Genomic DNA, 25254 nt, shown 5'->3' on the forward strand with positions numbered 1-25254 from the left:
ACTTGCAAATGACATATCAGATACAGGGTTAGTATCCAAAATCTACAAAGAACTTCTCAAACAACACCCAAAAAACAAATAATCCAGTGAAGAAACGGGCAAAAGACATGAATAGACACTTTGCCAAAGAAGACATCCAGATGGCCAACCAACACATGAAAAAATGCTCCACATCGCTCATCATCAGGGAAATAACAAATCAAAACCACAATGAAATAGCACCTCACACCTGTCAGAATGGCTAACATTAACAACTGAGGCAACAACAGATGTTGGTGAGGATGTGGAGGAAGAGGATCTCTTTTGCATTGTTGGTGTGAATAAAAGCTGGTGCAGCCACTCTGGAAAACAGTATCATTTTCTAAAAATAGAACTACCCTACGACCCAGCAATTGCACTACAAGGGATACAGGTGTGCTGTTTCGAAGGGACACATGCACCCCAATGTTTATAGCAGCACGATCAACAATAGCCAAAGTATGGAAAGAGCCCAAATGTCCATCGATGGATGAATGGATAAAGAAGATGTGGTGTATATATACAATGGAGTATTACTCGGCAGTCAAAAAGAATGAAATCTTGCCATTTGCAACTATGTGGATGGAACTAGAGGGTATTCCACTAAGCGAAATTAGTCAAAGAAAGACAAATATCATATGACTTCACTCATATGAGGAATTTAAGATACAAAACAGATGAGCATAAGGGAAGGGAAGCAAAAATAATTTAAAAACAGGGAGGAGGACAAAACAGAAGAGACTCATAAATATGGAGAACAAACCGAGGGTTATTGGAGGGTTTGTGGGAGGGGGATGGGCTAAATGGGTCAGGGGCATTAAGGAATCTACTCCTGAAATCATTGTTGTACTATATGCTAACTAATTTGGATGTAAATTTTAAAAAATAAAATTGCAAAAATAAATTGCAAATACTTTCTAAATCAAAAAAAAAAAGAATCTGACTTTGGCTCAGGTCATGATCTCACAGTTCGTGAGTTCAAGTCTTACATCAAGCCCTGCTTTGGGTGAACACAAGCCCCACTTCAGGTAAAACATGAGCTCTGGGTGAGCCCCACTTCTCTCTCTCTCTCTCTCTCTCTCTCTCTCTCTCTCTCTCTCTTTATGCCCCTTAGGGGATTCTTTCTCTCTCTCTGCCCCTCGTTCACTTGTGCCCTCTCTCTAAATAAATGAATAAATAAGAATTTTAAAAGAGAGGAATGCTAAAAAGGATCAATTAGACCTCAATTTTTAAAACAGATTTTATTTTTTTTAATGTTTATTTATTTATTTTTGAGAGAGAAAGCACAAGCAGAGGAGAGGGGAAGAAGGCAGCAAGAGAGGAAGAGAGAGAATCCCAAGTAGGCTCCAAGCTGTCAGCACAGAGCCTGATGCAGGGCTCAAACCCACAAATCATGAGATCACGACTTGAGCCAAAATCAAGAGCCAGCAGCTTAACCAACTGAGCCACCCAGGCGTCCCCAAACACAAAATTTTTTAAATGAATAAAAAAAATAATGTTAACGGATGTCTAAAGTTTGAAGGAAAAAAGTTTTGATTTTTTAAAATCTGCAATCATGGGCCACCTGGGTAGCTCAGTCGGTTAAGCATCCGGCTTCGGCTCAGGTCATGATCTCACAGTTCGTGAGTTCAAGCCTCGTGTCGGGCTCCGGGCTGACAGCTCGGAGCCTGGAGCCTGCTTCGGATTCTGTCTCCCTCTCTCTTTGCTTCTCCCCCACTTGCATTCTGTCTCTCTCTCTCTCTCTCAAAATAAATAAATAAATAAATAAATAAATAAATAAATAAGCATTAAAATACACAAGCAAATTGCCTGCCCCTTGTAGGAGCAGATGGTACCTATTTCCAAATATGCACAAGGCCAATACATAATAGCACCCAAAGACACTTCTTTTTAAAAATGAAGTGAAAGGTGGCAGACTCACCTGTGGAGCCCTGTGCACCAGTTTCTAACTAGTGCCAAGACTCGGTGTTCACATGGCAACAAGGATGATCTTTTAGATACAGAGCTAAGTGGAAAAATGAGAATCGCTCTGCAACCCAACACCGCTTATATAGATTAAAGGTACCCACACGCAAACCAATGATATGCATCTTAGAAGAACCATGCCCGCAAAGATCGAAGGTGCCTGGGTGGCTCAGTCGGTTAAGCGTCTGACTCTTGGTTTCAGCTCAGGTCATGATCCCCACGGTTCATGGGTTCAAGCCCCACATAGGGCTCTGCACTGACAGCACGGAGCCTGCTTGGGATTTTCTCTCTCCTTCTCTCTCACTCTGCCCCTCCCCTGCTCGTTCTGTCTCTCTCTCTCTCTCTCTCTCTGCCCCTCCCCTGCTCGTTCTCTCTCTCTCTCTCTCTACAAACAAATAAATAAATAAGTATTTTTTTAATAAAATAAAAAATAAAAAACCAACAAAAACAAGAACAGAATCATGTGGACTAAGGAACACACATTAAATACATCAGGATCCCAGCCGTTGGAAAGGGATGAGGATATAAGGGAACCCAAAGAAACCAAAACAAAAAAAACCCACAAGAGAAGGGCGGTGGGGGGGGGGGGTGTCTTACAGGGACCAGCCAGGACAGGATGCCATGAACTAAGAATATGAATGACTTCACCCTCTGTCATAAAATCTAACTAGAGAAACAATAACTTGATGAAACACACAAGCCAGCTGAGCTGAATCCAAGTTAAGAACTCAAGGAATCATGTTATAAAATCAGATGTATGAGCAGGACAATCCCAGTGCCAAATTTGTGCCTGTGCTTATTTTTGTATGCAAGCTAAGAATGTTTTTTTAAGTGGTTGGGGGAAAAGTCAAAAGAAGAATGATGTTCTGTGACACATGAAACTGCATGAAATTCAAACTTCAGGGTCCATAAAATTTTATTGGCACACAGCCACACCCACTCATTTACATATTGTCTGGGGTTGCTTTCTCTCTACGGTAGATGAGTTGAGGGGTTGCAACGGAGACCCCATGATCTGCAAACCGTAAAATCGTCACTATCTGAGCTTTACAGAAAAAGTTTGCCAACTCCTGTTATAAAAGGATGGGTAGTGAGGTAGCTGGGTGGCTCAGTCAGTTGAGTGCCCAACTCTTGGTTTCTGCTCAGGTCATGATCCCGTGGCTTTGTGGGCTCCAGCCCCACATCGGGCTCTGTGCTAGCAGTGTGGAGCCCGCTTGGGATTCTCTCTCTCCCTCTCCCTCTCTCTCTGCCCCTCCCCCACTGGTGCTGTCTCTGTCTCTCTCAAATCAAATAAATAAACTTTAAAAAAAAGGATCGGTAGTGATGTCTCCCTCACTCAGCTTGATCCACATTCTGGGGGATCTGTTTGTCAGCTGGTTCTTCCTCCAGGAACAAGTGGCCAACAGGGAACATCAGGAAGAGAGCTACCTCGGGGCGCCTGGGTGGTTCAGTCGGTTGAGCATCCGACTTCGGTTCAGGTCACGATCTCGCAGTTTTTGAGTTCAAGCCCTGCGTCGGGCTCTGTGCTAACAGCTCGGAGCCTGGAGCCTGCTTCGGATTCTGTGTCTCCCTCTCTCTCTCTGCCCCTGCCCCACTCGCGATCTCTCTTTCTTTCTCCCTCTCTCTCTTTCTCTCTCTCAAAAAATAACCATTTAAAAATTTTTTTTCTTTTGAAAAGCAAGAGAGCTACCTCTCCAGGGCTGGACTCCTGGGATTCCCCAGCACGCACGGTAACCAGGGTTCTACTGCACAACGCAGGCAGAAACAATGGCAAAGCTGAGACTCTGTGCCCATGGGATTTCAGAACAAAAAGTCTTTATCCTTCCCACAAAAACAGAGTTACAAAGAGCTGCATAACAGCCATTTTCCTTAGCAAGCAAACCGAGGAACAATTTCTGGCCTCCGAAATTATCGGAAAAACAACCTACACAATCATCAACAAGAACCAATTAGATAAATTATCCTGCATCCACCTGCCCATGTGCACATACAGCCATTGGAGAAAACAAGGTAGATTTATATGAGCTGACGTGGAACTAATTGTAAAAGTATGTGGAAGACATGATTATCCCATTTTTTACCTAAAATACATTTTTGTATATTTATAAGCAAAATGCACTGTATATACTATGCATGATCTGGGAAAAACAGACCAAATTGTTGTATATTATTTACAGTGGGGGATGGGCTTCAGAGACTTTCAACATTTTTTAAATGTTCTTTATTTATTTTGAGAGAGATGGGGGGCGGGGAGGGAGAATATGAGTGGGGGAGGGGCAAAGAGAGGGAGAGAGAGAGAATCCCAAGCAGCCTCCATGCCATCAGCGCAGAGCTCGATGCAAGACTCAATGTCACAAACCCGGAGAGCATGACCTGAGCTGAAATCGAGAGTCAGATGCTTAACCAACTGAGTCACCCAGGTGCCCCTGAGTTACTTGTATAATAAAAACTTTTTAAGATTTTTAGATGGGGGGGAAAAATCCCTCATGTTGATGAGCTTGCAGTTTTTAATTGGAAAAGGTGGCTATTATCTGTCACCAAAATCCCTTGAAATCATCTCCCATCTGGAACCTGTAAATATGACCACGTTAATGATGTTTAAAAATCAGTAACGCTTCAATATAAGATATAAAAACATGAATTTTAAACTAATATTGAGGGATAGGTATCATCTTAGAATCAAGACCCACTAGGGATAAAAGCCAAAGAAAAAGGCACAAAGGAAAAGATAAAAAGGTTTTTAAACGTTTTAAAAATGTTAAAGGTCTTATTATTAAAAGTTTCTAGGGGCGCCTGGGTGGCTCAGTCGGTTGAGCATCCAACTTCAGCTCAGGTCATGATCTCATGGTCTGTGAGTTCAAGCCCCGCGTCGGGCTCTGTGCCGACAGCTCAGAGCCTGGAGCCTGCTTGGGATTCTGTGTCTCCCTCTCTCTCTGCCCCTCCCCCGCTCACACTCTGTGTGTGCGTGTGTGTGTGTGTGTGTCTCAAAAATAAATAAACATTAAAAAAATTTTTTTTTTAAGTTTCTATCACTGCCTGCTATGTTCAGACTCCCTTTTAAGGGAAAATGATTGCCCACAACCCCAGCTGCCCAGGCAAACAAACAGATTTCATTCCATGTGACCACTGCCTCCCACGTCAGCCAGCCGGACCCGAAGCAGGCACGGGCCCGAAAAATCCTCGCCCTATGATCCTCCGCGATAAGTGAAGCTGGTTGTCGCTTGCACTCTCCCTCTTGCTCTGACTCAAAGACCTGAACCAAGAAATGGAGGTGGGGGGAGGAGGATAGCTTTCTGGCAGTGGGGGCTAACACTGAAAAGTCATGATGTAGAGGAAGCAAGAGAGACTCCAGGGACCATGGGCCAAACCAAGGGTGAGAGGAGAGAATGCCAACTCTGGTCAAATAGAAGATGCTTTGACAAACCAAGAATGGCTAGTGCGTCACGTGCATGGGGACGTACTAACTCCAGCAGCCGAGGTGCCTGCGACGACCTTGATCCTGAACTGCCTCCCAGCTCCCTGGGAGACCCAGCCTTATTATAGCTCAAGTTCTTAGATTTTCACGAGAATCCTCCTACCTCTCCACCTGTGTCCTTAAATTAAAAACTTCTTTACCTAAGCTGGCGTAAGTGGGCTGCTTGTTACTTCTAGCCAAAAGAGCGAGACCAGCACATTCTATGCATTGAAACAATACCACAAATGACCACGATCAGCTGGAAGAAAATGACAGAAAAACAGATAACTATCTTTAATATATAAAGAGTTCTGGGGCGCCTGGGTGGCTCAGTCGATTGAGCGGCTGACTTCGGCTCAGGTCACGATCTCACGGTCCGTGAGTTCGAGCCCCGCGTCGGGCTCTGTGCTGACAGCTCAGAGCCTGGAGCCTGTTTCGGATTCTGTGTCTCCCTCTCTCTGACCCTCCCCCCGTTCATGCTCTGTCTCTCTCTGCCTCAAAAATAAATAAACGTTAAAAAAAAATTAAAAAAAAAGTTTTTATGAACCAATAAAAAAGATTTAAATATCAAACTAGGAAAAAATGGACAAAGAGCATAATAAAGAATTTAAAAAGGAGATATACATATTACCATTAACACAAACACATTCTAGTATCACTATCTCACGAGTGGTCAAATAAATGTAAACTAAAAACTGGCTTTTGGGGGAATTAAAATATTGATATTATGTTTTTATTATTTTTTTAATGTTTATGTGTTTTTGAGAGGGACAGAGTGTGAGTGGGGGTGGAACAGAGGGAGACACAGAATCTGAAGCAGGCTCCAGGCTCTGAGCTGTCAGCACAGAGTCCGATGCAGGGCTTAAACTCACAAACCATGATGTCATGACCTGAGCCAAAGTCAGATGTTCAACCGACTGAGCCACCCAGGCGCCCCTAAAATACTAATATTAAATATAAGAAAAGATACAAGTAAACACATACCCTCACTCGCTGCTGATGGGAATAAAAATTAGTGCAACTTTTCTGAAGGGTAATTTGGCAATTTGTATCACTAACCTTAAAAATATTCATACTCTTTGACCCAGTTTCTATTTAGAGACCAGATCTTAAGTAAATCATCTGAAATATCCACAAAAGATGTCCATTCCAAAGTTACATCTAATGACAAAACATTGGATATGTAAAAATCCTACATAAAGAGATTCTTTAATTCTTGCCATATTTATATACGAGGATACTACATGTTATGTTGTAAAGATTTATTTTAAAAGAATACTTAATGCGCCTGGGTGGCTTAGTCAGTTAAGAATCTGACTTTGGCTCAGGTCATGTTCTCACAGTTTCTGAGTTCGAGCCCCACATCACGCTCTGTGCTGACAGCTCAGAGCCTGGAGCCTGCTTGGGATTCTGTGTCTCCCTCTCTCTCTGCCCCTTCCCTGCTCATGCTCTGTCTGTCTGTCTCTCTCACAAATAAGTAAACATTAAAAAAAATTTTTAAAAGAATACTTAATGACAAGAAATGCCCTTTCATATTAGTTAATGAAAAGCCTTATACAAAATAGTATATACTTTTAAACTTTGTTTAAAAAAGAAAACAATGGAGAAAATCTGGAAATATGCCAAAATGTGAACAGTGTTTATTACTAGGCAGTGAAATTGGGGGTATTAATTTTCTTTTTAATTCTCTTCTAGTTTTCCAAAATGTTCAAATACACATATATTCATTTTAGGATCAGAAAAAAAAAAAACAAGTCTTGACAAACATCAGTGTGTTCAACTTTGGGTAATGCATACAATTACTATTATGTAACAAAATAAATACACATGGAAATAGACAAGAAAGATAAATACCAACATCTCAGAGATTCCCTCTGGGTGCAGGGGCGATGTGTGGTTACTGGGATTATTCTCCTCCTTCTATTTTTTGGTATTTTCTAGCTTTCCCACAAATCGCATTTTTAAGTTCACAGCATGCTTCCCAACATTTTACGATGCAAAATTTTCAAAGAGACAATCTGAATTTTCAAACATTCAAAATTGACAGAATTTTGTAGTGAACATCTGTGTACCCACCACCTAAGATTCTACGATTCTGGTACTGTATTTGCTTTATCACAATTATGTGCACCTACTCATCCCACCTGCAGAGTATCTTAAAACTCTTCCTTTAAACTTAAATGGAGGTCGGGGTGCCTGGGTGGCTCAGTTGGTTGAGCGTCTGACTTCGGTTCAGGTCATGATCTCATGGCTCATGAGTTCGAGCCCCCCATCAGGCTCTGTGCTGTCAGCTCGGAGCCTGGAGCCTGCTTCGGATTCTGTCTCCCTCTCTCTCTGCCCTTCCCTCGCTCAATCTCTCTCTCTCAAAACTAATAAATAAACTTTTAAAATTTTTTTTTAAAAACTTAAATGGAGGTGTATGGGTGGCTCAATTGACTGAGTGTCCGACATCAGCTCAAGCCATGATCTCAACGGTTCGTGAGTTCGAGCCCCGCGCGGGGCCGTCTGCTGTCGGCACCCAGCCTGCCTCGGATCTTCTGTCCTCCCTCGCTCTCTGCCCCCACCTCTCAAAAATAAATAAACATCAAAAAAGTTTTTTTAACTTAAATGATCAGTGTTCTGAGAGAAGCAGAGGTGAAGCGCCGAGGGAGTCCCGGACAAGGCAAACAGCAACATCGCCGTGTGTGATGTGCTCTAACTGTGCTCTAGAACTCGCTGGGTTCCTGACTCTGAGCCTGCAGCCTTTATCCCCAGCTGTGGTTCTGAGACTCGAGCGAGCACACAAATTGCAGGAGAGGGGGCTGCTGGCATGCATGTGGAATCACCTTGCATTTAGAACAGATGCCCTCTCCCACCCTAGGGCAATGGCGTCCGTGGCCAAGGACCTCCCTCGAGAATCCCTTCACCTGGGGGATGCCCGCCTCTGCCTGGGAGGATCAAGGAACTCATTTATTTGCTCCTTTCACTCAACAGATGCTCAGAGTGCTAGGTGCCAGGCGCCAACCTAGGCACCTGGGTTGTGTCTGTGAACAAAGCAAAGATTCCTGGCGTCACGAGCTTTTGTTCGTGGGGGAGAGACAGCATTTTTTTTTTAAACCTTAGTAAATAAGTAAATCACCTAGAATATTAGAAGAAATACCAAATAAAAACAAAAAGAAAGAAAAGGTAAAGCAGGGTTAAAGGGGCTGGAGGGGGACGGGAAGGGGTCAGGGAAGGTGGACAGCAGGGCCTGCAGATATCTGGGACATCCAGGCAGAGGTCACAGCCTGAGCAAAAGTCCCAAGTAGGAGCGTGTTTGAGGAACAGCCCAGGAGGCCAGTGTGGCTGGAGAGAAGGAGGCGAAGGAGGAGAGGGTTTTGAATGAAGGATGGAGAGAGGTGTAGACGGCTCAGAGAAGACGGGGCGGTGGGGAAAAGAAGCAACAGGTTTCTGGATTTCTGTGACAGTTGAACCAACGGGATTTGCTGATGGAGTGAGGTCGGGTGTGAAGGAAAGTGGAGTCAAAGATAACTGGGGTTTGGGGGCGCCCGGGGGGCTCCGTCGGTTGAGCGTCCGACCCTCGATCTCGGCGCAGGTCACGATCTCACAGTTCACGAGATCAAGCCCCAGGTCGGGCTCTGCGCTGACAGCATGGAGCCTGCTTGGGATTCTCTCTCTCTCTCTCTCCCTCTCTCTCTCTCTCTGCCCCTCCTCCACTTGCACTCTCTTTCTCTCTCTCAAAATAAATAAATAAACATTAAGAAAAAAAAGAAAAAGATAACCAGGGTTTCTGGCCAGAGCAAGTGGGAGGCAGAATGAATAGGCTTTTGGACAGGCCAGCCGCTCGGGGCAGGGGGTTGAACCACTCCCAGGTAGCCACACGGAGAGGCCAGGGAGGCAGCTGAACCCACGAGTCTGGAGGTCAAGAGAGTGCTCTAGGGAGAGGGTCACTGGTGACCTTTATGAGCACAGCTCCTATCAGAGGTGGAGGCGGAAGCCTGACTGAATGGGTGTCAGCGAGGAGGGGGAGGGGAGCTGCAGAAGAAACTAGAAAAGGCAGCACCTGAGATTTTTGTTGAGGTCCTGAAAGGTGAGAGGGGCAGAATTCAAACCCGAAGCCTACGCTCAACCCTCACACCCTCCTGAAGCCACAGAAGGTGGCGGGGGAGGAAGTCGCCTTCAAGGAGACAATGGACACAGGTACGCAGGGGTGCGGGGCGGACTGGAGCAGAAGCACAGCTGTGAGGGCATCACGGGGGCATTTTTTTAAAGCTTCCAGGTGGCCCTACTGTGCAGCCCAGAGTGAGAACCAGAGGGGAAAGAGCAGTGACACTGAAGGTCAGGCTGAGATGGGCACAAACCTCATTTGGCAGGTGGGGGGACCGAGCCTCGGGGCTCCAGAGCCAGACCGCCTCAGTTCAGATTTGGGCTCCACTACTTACTAACTGGATAGCCTTGGACAAGTTACCCAACTTCTCCTAGCCTCAGTTTCCCCAGCTGTAAGTTGGGCGTCATTGTAGCCCTTGATTCATGGGGCCGTCCCGAGGATCAAATATGTCAATACCTACAGAACGCTCAGCAAATACTGCCTGGCACACAGGAAGGAAGACCTTCTGTAAACAGCAGGGTTTACAGCCACTGTTACTGGGTGTGTTCTTATTATTTTTTTGACTTGGAAAGTTCCCAGCTCCAGGACCAGCTGGAGAGGCTGTGGAGGTTGTGAAACGCAGCCCGAGAACAGGCTGTCCTTGTTCCCAAAACCACGTGCTGCGTGCGGCGAATGTGGAAATCCCAGCCTCAGCCCCTGCATTTCTGATGCTCTGGGAGAAATGCCTAGAAGTTAGTAATAACAAGAATGACTGAAGTCCAGCATGGGTGCTGGGAAGGGACTTCCCAGCAAAGAGTTGGGAGTTTGGTACCAAGGCTTCAGGAAGAGAAGAAACCTGCGAGGGCCTGGGCGTCAACCCTGTCTGTCCAAGGCTGCGTTTTCAGAAGCAGAAACCACCACCCAAGACTCAGCCCCTCCCTGCTCTGCTGCTCTGTGAGTTTCAGGAATCACTCAACCTCTCTGAGCTTCTCTGGTACAATGGGGCCATAGGGGCCCATCCAGCAGAGTTTGTGTGAGGAATACATGAGATCATGGGGCAAAAGCTATAAAACCACGTGTACCCGCCCCCCAGCCTCAGGCCCAGAGAGAAGGTGGAGGACGGGTTGGGCTGACACATCACCTCCTCCCTTGCCAGTGGCTCCAAGGGACACCAGGTCCTGCTCCCGCAGCCCAAAGGTGTCTGAGAAAAAGGAAGCGAAACTTAATCTGCCTTCCCCAGCTCTTGATCTCCTGGCTCGAGGCCCACACTATGACGGAGTCCAGCCTCCCCCCACGTGAATCAGGACTGCCTCCTAACTCATCTGGAAACCACCCCCACCCCCACCGGGCACCACTCGGCACACAAGTTACCTGGAATTCTTAACAGCAGCCCGATTTTACAGATCGGGAAATGGCTCAGAGATGGGAAGTAACCTGCCCAGGGTCTCAGAGCTCCCCAAGAAACACTGCCAGGACTTTCTGAATCCAAGGGCCAAATTCTCCCCAGTATACCAAGTAGTTCACACGAAGGTACCAACTTCCGGTAACACCCCCGCCCCCCCCCCCCCCCCACCTCGGCGAGCTGGGCCTCTACCTCCATGTTCTCTAGGCCTGCAGTACCCTTGGCTATTCACTGGCACAGCCCTATTCACCCCTCCAGATGGGCTCAGCACATCCACCTCCGTGCCTGCCCTGCTACCCCACCAAACAGTATAGCTGCTGCTTCCGCAGGCCGCAGCCCTGTTTATCCGGGGACTAGAATTGTTGAGCTGAGCCCACGGGAAGGAGGGATGGGGTTCCGATGCCCAGCACACCTGCTAGAGCCAACAGCCGGCCTGGCGCCTACGATGCTCTCAGCAGAGGGTCATGACCTCGATGAAGGCGCTCCTTAAGCCCCTCCCAGTTGCAGCCCCTCCAGGGTGCGGATGAATCCGTGCAGGGCCTGGCGCAGAGACCTGCCGGAACGTCGGGCAAACTTAGAGGGTCTTAAAAGTTGTCGAGAAGAGAGTCTAGAATCGAGATCAGAGTTAAGCCCATCAATTTCCTCCTACTGAGAGCAGGGACTGGACTCAGGTCCCATCAACCCTGACCTTGAAATAGAATATTCCTGGGCTGCCTCCATGGGGGGGGGGGGGGGGGGGGAGAGCCACAATTCTTGCCTCTTGAATAGTCTACCTTGCAGGAATTCAGAGAGAGGATGTTCTCTTGAACCGAGGATGTTTACTACCAAGACCGGCTTAGACCAGACCAAACCAGTCTGCACCCCAAGAAGGACCCCAGGGCTGAACTTCCCCCGACTTTTCCTCTCATGAGCATACTAAAAATCACGCCCAGGGGGTGGAGATTTAACATGCTAATTAGACCTACTACACACAACAGAAGCATGACCTTTAAGTGCCTAGGTGCTAATAAATCCCTCCCGCACACACCCTTCCCCCCCCCCCCCCCCCCCGCCTAAGTTTCTTTTTTTTCTTTTCTTTAAGTTTATTTTGAGAGACAGAGCAGGGAAGGGGAGAGAGAGAGAGAGGAAGAAAGAGAGAATCCCAAGCAGGCTTCGCACTGTCAGCGTGGAGCCCGACGTGGGGCTGGAACTCACGAACTGTGAGATCATGACCTGCGCTGAAGTCAAGAGCCAGACATTCAACTGAATGAGCCAGCCACCCAGGCGCCCCCTCCCCCCCACCTAAGTTTCTTTGAAAAACTCACCCTGACCTCTCCTCGCCCAGTCAGCCTGCAGATCCTCTCCTTCGTGCTGCCTCCCTTGTGTCGGAGCATAAGCCCCAATAAAGCCTTTCCTGGAACTCTCTTTCAGCCTCTTACCAATTTCTATCGTTTCAAGAGTCCAAGGCCCCAGTTTGGTATCCAGATTATGGAGCCCCTGTTTCACTTTGGATTTTCACTTCTCCAGCAGCCAGCCAGAGATTTAAGGGATTTGAGGGCAGCATGGCTGGAGAAAATCTCCTGGCCCGCTCATTCTTCGCAGATTCGGAACACGGACGGGTTAGCGCTGCCACTGACCAGGAGGCATCACGGGCTGGACTAAAGAGAGAGAAACATTGGCCCGGACGGCAGACACGCGGCTCTCCGCGCCTCCAGGTCCAGGCACCTGCTTTAACAACAAATGACATTTGGCAAGCCCCTGAGAGTCAGATAGCGGCACACTCAAAGAGCAGGGAGGTAGGGGCTGTATTCCTTGTGATGAGAGACACAAAGGCAAGAAAAATGTAATTTGTTACATTTCCTTACAGCTTGCAGCCCACACTGATAGACCCCCGAAACACGCCGAGTGTGACCTTCCTCAAGGAACTCACGGCTGCCTTAGTGCCTTAATGTTTACGTTTGATTAAAGACTAAAAGTAGGGGTGCCTGGGTGGCTCAGTCGGTTAAGCGTCTGACTTCGGCTCAGGTCACGGGTTCGAGCCCCGTGTTGGGCTCTACACTGACAGCCCAGAGCCTGGAGCCTGCTTCTGATTCTGTGTCTCCTTCTCTCTGTCTGCCCCTCCCCTGCTTGCTCTCCGTCTCTCTTTCAAAAATAAATAAACATTAAACAAAATTTTAATAAAAAATAAAATTAAAAATTTTGCCTTCTACATGGAAATGCAACCAGAAAACACCCAGTTATATAGTCTGCAGACACACAAACTCAACCATTGTTCTAGCAGTAAGTTCCAAATAGCTCAGAGCCGTACTGAGCTCACTTTCGACACAGTTTGTGTGCCAACTGTCCAGGCCCTACATTTTCCTGTGTTTAAACAGAAGACAAAACAGACGGCTCTCTCAGCGCCAGAAGAAACTAAAAGAGAAATGGATCGTTTTCATCGAGAACTAGACTTATTCTTTTTTTTTTTTTAATTTTTTTTTCAATGTTTATTTATTTTTGGGACAGAGAGAGACAGAGCATGAACGGGGGAGGGGCAGAGAGAGAGGGAGACACAGAATCGGAAACAGGCTCCAGGCTCTGAGCCATCAGCCCAGAGCCCGACGCGGGGCTCGAACTCACGGACCGCGAGATCGTGACCTGGCTGAAGTCGGACGCTTAACCGACTGCGCCACCCAGGCGCCCCGAACTAGACTTATTCTAAAGCAATGGATTAAATAAGTGTCAGCATTCACTACCATTCAACCGTGTTCTCTGATTGTTCCAGAAGGAAAACTTGGGAGAATTTTGCCAAATGAGATAAAAACGTATGCTGAATTTTCTGGTGACGACGTTGTAGTAAAAATGTTTCAGATACGGAGGTATTTAAAAGCAAGCAGATTGATTTTTTTTTTTAAGAGGCAGTATCGCGATTTCTGAATTTATTCTGAAATGTGCTTTTTATGAATCTCTGACACACTTGTCCCAATGTGTAAGACTTTTCCTATTTGTATATCTGTGGTTTCATGCGAGAGAAGCCTTTGACATTAAAATGAATACAAAGTGCTCTTCAGTCGGCTGCGAGCAAAAATAAGACAAATCTAGCTCAACGGACTACTGAACATAAATATGCAGAGAAGATCAATTTTGACAGAGTCATGGACAACTTTCCAGAAGTAAAAGTTCCAAAAGAGAAACTAATATTGCTATCATTCACGACTGTGACCAACCTACATTAAGAGTAAGCTTTCTTTCAAAAATACACAAATGCAGTTAAAAACCCTTCTTTTTAAAGATTTTATTTTTAAGCAATCTCTACGTCCAACATGAGGCTTGAACCCACAACCTCAAGATCAAGAGTCGCACGCTCCACCAACTGAACCAGGCACGTGCCCCGCAGTTAAAAACTCTTAATCCATTACTTTTCCCCCATTTTTCTCCATAACATTTTTCCTTTTCATGTTTTTCCTCTTTCACTGGCATGATTTCATACGCAAAGCTCAATAAAAGAAAATTTTCACTGTTTCTTTTCTGAATATTGTTGCTAATAGTATTACTAATATTAGTAATATTTCCTGTTATTAGTAATCGTTTCCTGATTATTATTGAAAATAGTGTTGTCAGATAAAGGAGAGGGATATTTAAAGTGGCCACTCCAAGGGGCACCTGGGTGGCTTAGTTGGTTAAGTGTCTGACTCCTTGGGAATGCAAGCTGGTGCAGCCACTCTGGAAAACAGTATGGCGGTTCCTCAAAAAACTATAAATAGAACTACCCTATGACCCAGCAATGGCACTACTAGGCATTTATCCAAGGGATACAGGTGTGCTGTTTCAAAGGGACACGTGTACCCCCATGTTTATAGCAGCACGATCAACAATAGCCAAAGTATGGAAACAGCCCAAATGTCCACCGACGGATGAATGGATAAAGAAGATGTGGTATATAGATACAATGGAGTATTACTCGGCAGTCAAAAAGAATGAAATCTTGCCATTTACAACCACGTGGATGGAACTGGAGGGTATTATGCTAAGTGAAATTAGTCAGAGAGACAAAAATCATATGACTTGACTCCTATGAGGACTTTAAGAGACAAAACAGATGAGCATAAGGGAAGGGATGCAAAAAGAATATAAAAACAGGGAGGGGAACAAAACATAAGAGACTCTTAAATATGGAGAACAAACTGAGGGTCGCTGGAGGGGTTGTGGGAGGGGGGATGAGCTAAATGGGTCAGGGGCATTAAGGAATCTACTCCTGAAATCATTGTTGTACTACATGCTAACTAATTTGGATGTAAATTTTAAAAAATAAAAAAGTGTCTGACTCTTGATCTCAAGCTCAGGACTTGATCTCAGAGTAGTGAGTTCAAGCCCCACGCTGGGTGTGGAGCCTACTTTAAAAAAAAAAAAATAGTGTTTCTCTGAAAAAATAAATGAATTAATAAAATGATCACTCCGGGCATCAAATATGCCAGGTACATACTGATGTTGGTCACTGTGGCATCTTTTTGTGGATTGAGATAATAATAATAGTGAATTTCAGTTGAGCATTTAATACGTGTGTGAAACACTACTCTGAGCACAGCCTTGTATTAAGTCATATAATCTTCACTTTAGGGGACAGAGTAAATTCGAAACAGGAAGTGCTCAGAACAGCACTTGGCACACATATGTCACAGCCAAGGGCTGGGTGGGAACACAATCCCAGGTGGGTCTACTTCAAAAGCTGGTGAATGGAAGCATTTGGTAAGCCCCTTTATGATTTCTGAACCATATCAGATTAGCAAAAGGAAAAGTGAAAGCCTGGAAATTGGGCAAGGCTGGTCACGGGGTGTGTCAGCTGAGACGAGAGGTCAGACCCAAGGCCTGGTGTTCTGGTCTCACTTGTGGAGCCAGTCACCCCTTGCTGCCTCCCTCCTCCGTAGGTCCTGCCTTCCCTGGGACTTGCTCCAGACAGGTGCCTGTGCAAGAAAAGCAAGCACGGAGACGACCAGGTGCTGGCTTACATACATCTGACACTTGATGGCCCGCGGCTCCCAGAGGTGTGGCCCCACGTCCTCCAGGATCCTTCCCATCAGTAATAACTCAGGCTCCAGGACCATGAGTCCCCTCTGAAACACAGCCCCCGCCCCAGCCCACGCCGCCCCACACTTACGATGGACGCTCGCATCTTTTTTCCTGCCGTGGACCCTCAATTTCAGGCTGGAGTTCGGTTTATCTGCTGCGTAAAGGCCTGAGGCTGCGGGGAGCAGGGGTTCGTTATGTCATTAATGGGGAACAGCGCTCCCAGGACCCCAGGGTACGGAGGTGGGGGGGGGGGAGGGGTGTCTGGCCAGGAGACCGTGAGCGGTTCTCCCCCGACTCTTCCGAGGGCCGCCACCTCGCTCCCTTCGAGTTCCTCGCCGGCTCCCTCCTTGCCCCTGCACTTGGCCGTGAACGGACGAACCCCTCGAAGGGTTGGGTCGGGGGAGGCTCACCCCCCCGCCCCCTCCCCCGAGAGGCGGCGGCGCGGCCCCGGGGGAGCGCGATCCGTGTCGCCTGCCCAGGGTGGTGCGCCCGGCCCGCAGGTGCCAGGGGGCGCCTCTGCCGACGGGCTGCTCCCTAACTTGCTTCTTCCCGCCTCACCCAACTTCTCCGCCTCGCACGCAGCGGTCCGGGACCCGGAGGGCCACCCCGAGCATCTCACCCTTCCTTAAGTCGGGGCAGGACCGCCCCACCCACCTCGAGGACTGGGAGGTAGCGCGGCCACCGAGGGATGAGCTCTAATGGCCGCAGAGGCCGGGCCGGCGTAAGGTCAGCCGGCTCCTCCCCGTGCGGCTGACTAATGAGAGCCGGCAGGGCTCCCGGCCCCGCGCCCCAGACAGCCGGCCCGGCCCCTGGGGCAGACAGGCCAGGTTGCCGCCCGCTCCCCGCCGCCGCCGCCTCTCCCCACGCCCTCCTCCACCCAGAGGCGCTCGGGTTCCAGCGCCACCGCCTCCTCACCCCTTCCACCCGCGCGCTTCCGGCCGCCCCGTATTTGAGCCGGTCTTGTATTACACTCCACCTGCATACACAGCCCACGGGCGTGGAATCCGTGTACTTACCTCCTCCATTCGAGTGGACTCACGGCTTAAAACGACATTGAATTTGAAAGTCATTCGAAGGCAAAGGTCTAGCAGAATGAGAGCACTTTTGGGGGCGTCTGGGTGGCTCAGTCAGTTAAAGCCTCGGACTTTGACTCAGGTCATGATCTCGTGGTTCGAGGAGCTTGAGCCCCACATGGGGAGGAGTGGGGGGGGGGGGGGTTTCTGTGCTGACAGCTCAGAGCCTGGAGCCTGCTTCAGATTCTGCGTCTCCCCCTCTCCCCCCTCCCCCTCGCATTCTGTCTCTCTCTCAAAAATAAACATTAAAATTTTTTTAATAAAAAATAAAAAGAAAGCACTTTTAACTATTGGGTCTTAAGCCCTCAGCCCCCAAACACGGCACACAGCAGGCATTCCGTGAAAGAATGAATGACCAGACACTGGCCCTTCCTGGCACTGGGCTCTGACTGGGCCGTGACTCCCTAAGAGTAGAACCAACTCCTGTTCACCTCTCTTCCGGCCAGGGCCGGGCAAGTCCCTGAGCCTTGCAGTCAAGATGCTTGGGCCAATCCTGGCCCTGTCACCTGCTAGCTAGAGGGCCCAGGACACCCTTCCCTCTCTGAACCTCAGTGTATTCATCTCTTAAACGGAGTGATGATGGTATCGGACAACATGGAAGTTAACATATAAAAATGCATTCCCCAAAGGGAGAGCAACAAATGAAATGATGCTTGTAAAGTGCTGAGCCTGTTGTGTGGCACGTGGTAAATCCTCATCAGGACACGCTGGCCGCTAACAGGAGGAAAGGCACGTGCTCATCCACATCGGGGTCACTCCCTAGCTTCCCAGCAGGTGAGTCAGAGGCGATGCAGGTACATACCAGACCTTTATGGGCATTACAAACTGTAGTGCAGATGAAGCAGGTGACTGTAAAAACAGTCCAAACCCAGGGTGGAAAGGTTCAGTTTTGAGCCCACCAGACTGACTTCTGCTTCTCTGTACTCCCTGCTTTCAGAACTACCCAGTTGTCACTTTGCTTTCTCCTCCCACTGTGCTGTGCCAGGAAGAACAAAACAAAAAGCATATGGGGTGGGGGCGTGGGGGGAGACCGAGGATGTCAGGAAAGTGGTTGGTACCTTCCACACGGCTCTCAAAAGAGGAGCTCCAGGGGCACCTGGCGGGCTCAGTGAGTTAAGCCCCCAACTCTTGGTTTTGGCTCAGGTCATGATCTCACAGTTCGTGAGTTCGAGTCACACATTGGGCTCTGTGCTGGTAGTGTGGAGGCTACTTGGGATTCTTTCTCTCTCTGCCCCCTCTCTCTCAAAATAAATAAACAAACATTAAAAAAAATTTTTTTTAAGGAGCTCTGTAAGACAGACTGCAGGCTGAGAAGCTACCAAATGATGCCGGTCCATTGCCAGCAAGACTCTCCTTAAGCCCCATCCCAAGTCCATCACCACTGTATGGGTGGGAAGCCATGCCAGGATCAACACCAAAGCTCCTGGTCTTTCCTGCAACCACAGCCATGGAGACCCGTTCTTGTGACAGGGGAGGAGTAGTATTAACTAATTAATTATTTGCAACGTCCCCATTCTCCTCCTTCTAAGGAGGGGGTGGGCTACTCCAGGAGAATCCACTGTTTTGCTCTCTGAGAAAGTAAGAGAAAATGGCTCAGGCTTATGCTGAAGGCATGACACCTTGTGGGGATTCCGAGCAGGTAGGGTAGAAGCAGCAGGAAGATCAGAGCAGGAGAAGGAAAGGAGGAAAGGGGCAGGGGGTGGAGAGAGAGGGCAGGCAAGCCACATTTAAGGAAACAGAATCCATTAGGAGTATTTTGTTGAGAACATGAGGGTTTCTGTTGCTTGACATTAACTCTCAAGACCTGAACACTCTTCAGGGGAAAGCTCTATCAGTCAACTGAGTACGGGTTTTTGGTTTTGTTTTTTTTTTAAGTAGGCTCCGCCCAATGCAGGACTTGAACTCAAAACCCTGAGGTCAAGAATCGCGTGCTCTGCCAGGAACCCCTTAGCCAGCCAGACGCCCCTGAAGGACATTTCTTTTAACATTTATCCATTATACTCTGGTGAGGCTTTGTGAATATGCCAGCTCTGACAATTTGCTGACCAGAAAAATCAGGTTTTTATGAAAGAAAAGAAAGGTGACGTATAACTTCCTCCTGAATCTCCATCTCTGAAACCCCTCAAGTCCTACTGAAGAGAACAAATCCTTATTGAGAGGCCCTGAAGAGCTTCCCCTGCATAAATGTGCAGCATAACGACCATACTTCCCCTTGAAAGAACATTCCTGAAATGTTCAGCCTTTCTCATCCCACTGTTTGTTAAATGGCCTCACAGTCCAGGGACCTGGGAACTGTAATGGACATTCATTTTTGTCCAGCGGTCTTTCACTTGGTGACGCTGGGTGGTTCTGGTGGATCTGCCATATCACAGTACTCTGTCACCCTGACTGGGGACATCCGTGACCCAGGTCCAGCTATTGAGGCCCCAGCCCCCAGGCTATATCCACTGACCCTGGAAGGAACATATGACCCAAGCCAGACCAATCAGAAGCCTTCTCCAAGATGGAGCTATGTACACACACACACACACACACACACACACACACACACACACACACACATTTTAAAATAGGCAGTGGGTCAAAAAAAAAAAAAAAAAAAGCCTCTTTCCTCTGGAGACATTTAAGTGGTATGATGTAAGCCTGGAACCATCTGTGATTTTCCTCCCCTGCAGCATGGAATAAATCCATCTGCTTTTGAATTTGCCAACACATACCTGAGAGAACAGACCTGTTGACATGGGTTCTTCCAGTACTTGGTATCTATTTTACCCCGAGACATCCAAATACAATTGCTTTTTCTTCGATTAAGCTAGTGAGAGTCGAACTCATCTTTGCGAACTGATACATGGAAATCAAAGGCAAGAATGTCAATGTACCAAAGACAAACCAGTTTGCTGGACACACACACCACATCCCCATCCACACACACCCACTTTCCCCCCTTTCCTTCTCCCCAGCTTATGCTAATGGGGGTATCTGCACTCTGATGGTAGCACCCAAGTATTCACCATAATCTTTGTAGTGTTATCAGTTCGTGAGTTTGCGCCTTCCCTAACTAAACTGCGGAACTCAAACATGACAGCTAGCCTGGCACCTAACACATGACCACCACTGGTGGGGGAAGGCAGGTGGATGGACAGATGGATGCTACTGACCCCACCCAGCCTGTTTCAAACTAGAAACATAGTAGAAATCTTCTTTGTTCCTGCAGGGCCAAATGGGCTATGTCTGGCCATTAGTCAGTATTTGAGAAGTTCAATGCAACCTCCCCCCTGGCTTCAAGGTCACCACTGAAAGAGAAAGCTTTCGGTAGAGCTTCACCACACCCCAGTCCCAAAGAGGAACCATCTAACCAGATGGGGCGACCAGGTGAAGTGCTACGAGTTCAAAGGTCCTCACAAGTTCGTGTTGTTGTAAATGAAATTTGTGCTCGATTTTAAGCCCCACCACCAAGTGCACAGCCCTCTCGAGCACTATGCTAGGAAGATTGTTCAGGACTACTTGGCAGGACAGAGAAAGGGGACAGGCTCAAACCACATTACTACTGCCCACTTTGACATGGAGTTATCCATCCCCTTAGATCTCCTATTCGCTTTGCCAAGCCCGAATCTATCTCACAGATCTTCCCACATTAAAGAATGGAGAAAGGGGGAAAAAAAACCCACAGACATGGTGCTATGATCTTTATTCAATTAAATGATCTTACAACTAAGAAACAGAAAACATGCTTTTAAGAAACTAATAGCATAATCTCATCCCATTGCACTTTTTAAAAAGTATATTAAACTTTAAAGCCATTCAAAGGCAAGGGTCTAGGACAAAGTATTTTCAACAAATCATTTTTTAAAGAAAAGAAAAAGAACTCTGAGAAGAAAACCTGTATATGCTCAGGATTAATATTGACCTTTTAAGGCTAAAGTCCATGGCAGCATTTAGCCATCTAGATTAGAAAGCTTTGAGAATCAAATGCAACCTTCCCTTGGTCATAAGAGCACTACATTTAAATTTTTCTGGCACATGAAATTTCTTCCCAGGGAGGAAAAATTTCTTTTGAAAAATTTCTGCTTTTAGACCTAGAACTTTGAGAAGTTCCTGATATGGGGCACTTTTGTCACTAATTTTCAAAGTTGTTTTCTCCTTCCTTTTCATTATTATTATTTATGGCTTAAGGTTTTCTGTACAGGAATGATGAGGGGTTCAAGTCAAAGTGCTGAATTTTGTTTTTAAAGAAAAACAACTTTCAAAATAGTTTTTTTCAAAATCCTAATTACACTTGTTAGTAAATAGGATACGTGTACATTCATTTTTCAGAGAAGGCACTATGACATCCTGATTTACAACAGCTTTAAGGAGCCTGGACGATCCTCTAGATGAAAGATATCCCCCTTATTACTCTGAACGTGGGAAACTCTCAGCCAGGGTCTCTGGCAGCAGACCACATATCGTGAGTCTTCGGTAGAAGCTGTCTGTCCACTCGCCTCCAGACAATACTGAAGTGCACTTCCCCATCACATGGAGCGGTCTCTCTCGCTGGTCTCTGAGCCACCTGCAATACTGTCTTATCAAAGTGGTGACTCCAGGGCCACAACCCAGACCCCCTGAGGCAATCCCTGACATAAAGCTAGGAATCTGAATGTTTTTAAACAAGCCTCCCAAGTCTTATGCACTCCAAGGCAGATGAGAGCCACTACCCAAATCATAACTGTAACAGGACATAAGAACACTATTCAATTGCAGCAAATGGTCTCATACAATGGACTTCTTAAAGTGATTTTTAAAAAAATCACTTATATACATGGTTTGTACTTTCATGACTGAAGCTTGTCTTCATTATGCCCTTATCCCTTGACTAAAATTTTGTCAGATCGAAATGTAAGCCAGAAAGATGTAGCCCATTCTGGCTACCTTACATGGTAGCCATCCTAAATCACCCTAAATTACATTTCAATAGTTCTATTGGGGGGGGGGGGGGGAGAAGTCCTATTAAGATTTCCATATAAATTATTAAAAAAAAAAAAACTCTAGGAAAAAAAATAAAATGTTTATGAGCCAGGTAGAACACTGGATATGACCTAAGGAAACACACTGCCAGTAACAAGGCAGTTTATTTGTTTGCCTAACTTCACGTTAAAAGAGAAAGAACAGATAAAGCAAAACAGTATTCATAGACAATTTTACCAAGTATAAAGCAGGCATTAATACACAAACCTCCACAGAACAGACTTCTTGGCATACTGCTAAAATACGGTAGGACTCCAAAAGATGCTTCCCATCATACACGATCATTAGATTATTCGTGAAAGAATTGAAATTCTGACTCTATGATTTTTACCATAAAAAGCTAATTGGAAGTATTAAAAAAAAAATGAAGAAACATTTTTCCCTGAAATGAATACTTTTCATCGAAATTCCGAAAACCTCCTTTTATACGTTAACAGGAACAGGCCCCGTGTAACCATGTGAAATGAGCCCACAAAAATCGCCTGTGTGGGAAGACTGGCCAGGGATGGCAGAGAAACATGGCCAAGCCAACGCTTTCAGTCTGAACTATCCCTCAACAACGTCTCCGACCCACAAACTAAAGGCTGAGGGAAGTTAAGAGGTAAAAGACATTCCTTTCAACCTGATTATAAATCTCCCCAGGACTATTTAAAGCCAGCAATGAGAATGCACCTTGTATCAAAAAAGATGATATAAAACCATCAACTTCCTGTAAAAATAGGCCAAAGAAAACTCATGAAGGATCCTCATTGAGAAAAACTTTATAAACACGCTCCAGAGGCATAGTAAGTTAATAAAAACAAAAATAATAAGGCTTCCCCAGGGTAATTAAGCCAAATTATTTCTTTAAGGTCAAAACAGAAATGGTGACTTAAACAGTTAACTAATCGTAAGACTGCACTAATCACACGATATATTTATTTTAAAATTTCTAATACTTTAGGATTAAAATAAGTTTTAGACACATCATCCTTTTCTCATTAAAAGCATCGTTCTAGACAATTATTCTGAAAACTATAAATGTGCTTCTACAATGCATTAAAAGCCAAGTATCTTCAACATGTGTAAGGCTTTTCGCTAGTAAGGACAAACCTTCAGGAAAATGAGGGGCCGCCTGATATGCACCAAAATTTCAAAGAGAAGCTTTCGATTTAATAGTCGAAACTAAGCATCACTGATATGCAAGTAGACAGTTTTCAGAACAAGCTGGAACTTGCCTAAAATTTAATGGTAACTGAAAAAAATAGCAAGAACTTCAGGATAAGACGGTATATAAATATGGAAACATGTAACATGCTTGGAACTAGTTCAGGACTTATAAAAATGCTTCAGTGGTGAGGCATCAAAGAAATAAAAAGAAACTTCCTTGATAAAGAGATTACATGCCACACGAGACTTCTTTGTGCCTTCCGTTCAGACTTCACGTATATAGAACCTACACTTGGATTTGGCCTAAGCCTTCCCTATCTCCCCCCAAAACAAAAAATATCTTAAGAATTAAGGCTCTCAGACCTGAATGTTTATATAAATACTTGCAGGCAAGTTTTATGAAGTTTTAAAATGTACAATTCACCATTATAAATCAAAGGAAAAGGCAACTAATAAAGTGTGTTTTACCACACAAGGTAAATAAAGGTTTCGTGGATACTTCTAGATACTGTCCACATTTGGGTAGGACTTTGGTCCCTACTAAGCCAAAGCTATTTTAAAGCCACCAATTAATCAAGTGAAGTTAAATAAAGGATGAGTCCCTAAACAAAACTGACAATGTTAGTAGCTTCGTTATTAAAAATCTTAGTGCATAGGAAAAGACAAATGGTTTAGATAAAGACCTGATTTACTGCTAGGCCACAAGAACAGGACATCAACTAAAGGCAGTAATGTTTGGTAACGTGTTTCCTCTAATCCTTAATAAAGTTCCGTTCTTATGCAGAACTCTTGAAAAAACAAGGCCTCTCAAATGATAACCGTGAGTTATATATAATACATATATGCATACAAACCTACAAACAGTGAATCTGACCAAGGCACAAGTTCAAGTGACTTATCAGAGGTCACATGGTTCACTTAAACTCAAGCTTTTTTCTTAAAATATCAAGCTCACTCCTTTTATGATGAGCCACTCTGGCTTTTCAAGGCATGTTTGCTTCTTTTCTAGAAAGAAGCTATAGGAATGAAGGCAAAAATAAAATAAAAGTATATCCCACCAAAACTGTTAGCCTGTCAGGTAAAAGACTGGAAATTCCAGGGTACGGTGGATTTCAACGTGATACAATCTTCCCACACTATATGGCAAACAGGATTCTCTAATACCATAAGATTTTAAAAGTGTAATGGCATCGTTTTCAGCCTTTTGTTCCGAAACTTTTGCAAGTTTTGTAAACTGTTTAAAAAGAGTAAGGTATAAAAAGAACGGACTGGTTTCACCCCAAAACAGCATCTTCCATGAGGTTATCCTCAATCCCCTCCCTATCATGTCCTCAAAAGCCTGGATTCAATCTTAAAAGGCACGAAGTGGCACATTCAGGATTTAAAACCATATTTGCATTTTCTCCTTTCGCTTTCTCCCCCTTTAAAGTGCACAAAGCAGAGTAACAAGGAAATAGACACAGGCTTGGATCTATATCAGCAAGGAAAAGAAACGCTTCCAACAGAAATGGAAGTATGATGTAAGAATTTGAAGCCACAGGAAAGGTCTGTTCATTTATTACTGCTGAGTCTCAGCTCTTCCCGGATGATTCCCAGATCTGTGTTCCTCTGGACCTGGACCTGTGGCCGTGGCAGAAACCCAGAAATCGGTAGGGGCTGGCTGCGTTCTCGTTGGATCCTCTTGTGAAGATGCTACTGAGCTTTTTTATCCGCGGGTGGCCTCCCAACAACCGCTTCCCTCACAGCGGCCTGAGTGGAATTACCCATATGGGATGTAGCCTGCAAAAGTCCATTTGTTCAAACACGTAAGTTAATAAAATACAACACAGCGCCGAGAGAGTAGGACCGCGGAGACAAACTTTCAGACATCTCGTTCTACAGCACGGGTATGTTACAGAAAATGGGGAAATGAAAACACAGGTGTTGGGGGAGCAAGTGGCAGCAGCAGACCCCCAAGAGAGCCCACTGAGCCCCTGCTCTGTGACTGTATGTAGCAGGGCGGGCAGCTCTCCTGGCTTCTCACAAGCTTCTGACTTAACCGATCTGATCTGTTCACGCTACTCAGAAAAAGAAATCAATCAGGGTCTCAAGTATCTGT

The 25254-nt window shown here is 45.9% G+C and overlaps 2 protein-coding genes and 1 non-coding gene across 8 annotated transcripts in view; 1 reads left to right on the plus strand and 2 right to left on the minus strand.

Moving 5' to 3' along the window:
• The window catches only part of PLAAT3 (phospholipase A and acyltransferase 3), a 37659-nt gene extending 20592 nt beyond the window's left edge, over nucleotides 1-17067 (minus strand). The window contains exons 1-2 of one of the 5 annotated variants that reach the window (XM_043581486.1): nucleotides 16947-17067; nucleotides 16019-16102 (exon numbers count right to left, since the gene is read on the minus strand). In XM_043581486.1, coding sequence (XP_043437421.1) covers nucleotides 16019-16033 — 15 coding nt within the window. In that variant the 5' untranslated portion in view covers nucleotides 16034-16102; nucleotides 16947-17067. Of the gene's footprint in view, nucleotides 1-12209; nucleotides 12481-16018; nucleotides 16103-16488; nucleotides 16722-16946 lie in introns of those variants that run through there. The other 4 variants (XM_043581483.1, XM_043581484.1, XM_043581485.1 and 1 more) reach the window with 4 other exon arrangements.
• Nucleotides 12868-12937, plus strand: TRNAR-UCG. Its single transcript has one exon. It is a non-coding gene; the product is annotated as a tRNA-Arg (tRNA).
• Nucleotides 17068-20676: 3609 nt separating the features above from the next.
• Nucleotides 20677-25254, minus strand: part of ATL3 (atlastin GTPase 3) — a 49530-nt gene continuing 44952 nt past the window's right edge. For both annotated transcript variants that reach the window (XM_043581488.1, XM_043581487.1), the window contains exon 13: nucleotides 20677-24935. In XM_043581488.1, coding sequence (XP_043437423.1) covers nucleotides 24849-24935 — 87 coding nt within the window. In that variant the 3' untranslated portion in view covers nucleotides 20677-24848. The remainder of the gene's footprint in view (nucleotides 24936-25254) is intronic.

The sequence above is a fragment of the Prionailurus bengalensis genome, chromosome D1, assembly GCF_016509475.1.
Source record: "Prionailurus bengalensis isolate Pbe53 chromosome D1, Fcat_Pben_1.1_paternal_pri, whole genome shotgun sequence".
NCBI lineage: Eukaryota > Metazoa > Chordata > Mammalia > Carnivora > Felidae > Prionailurus > Prionailurus bengalensis.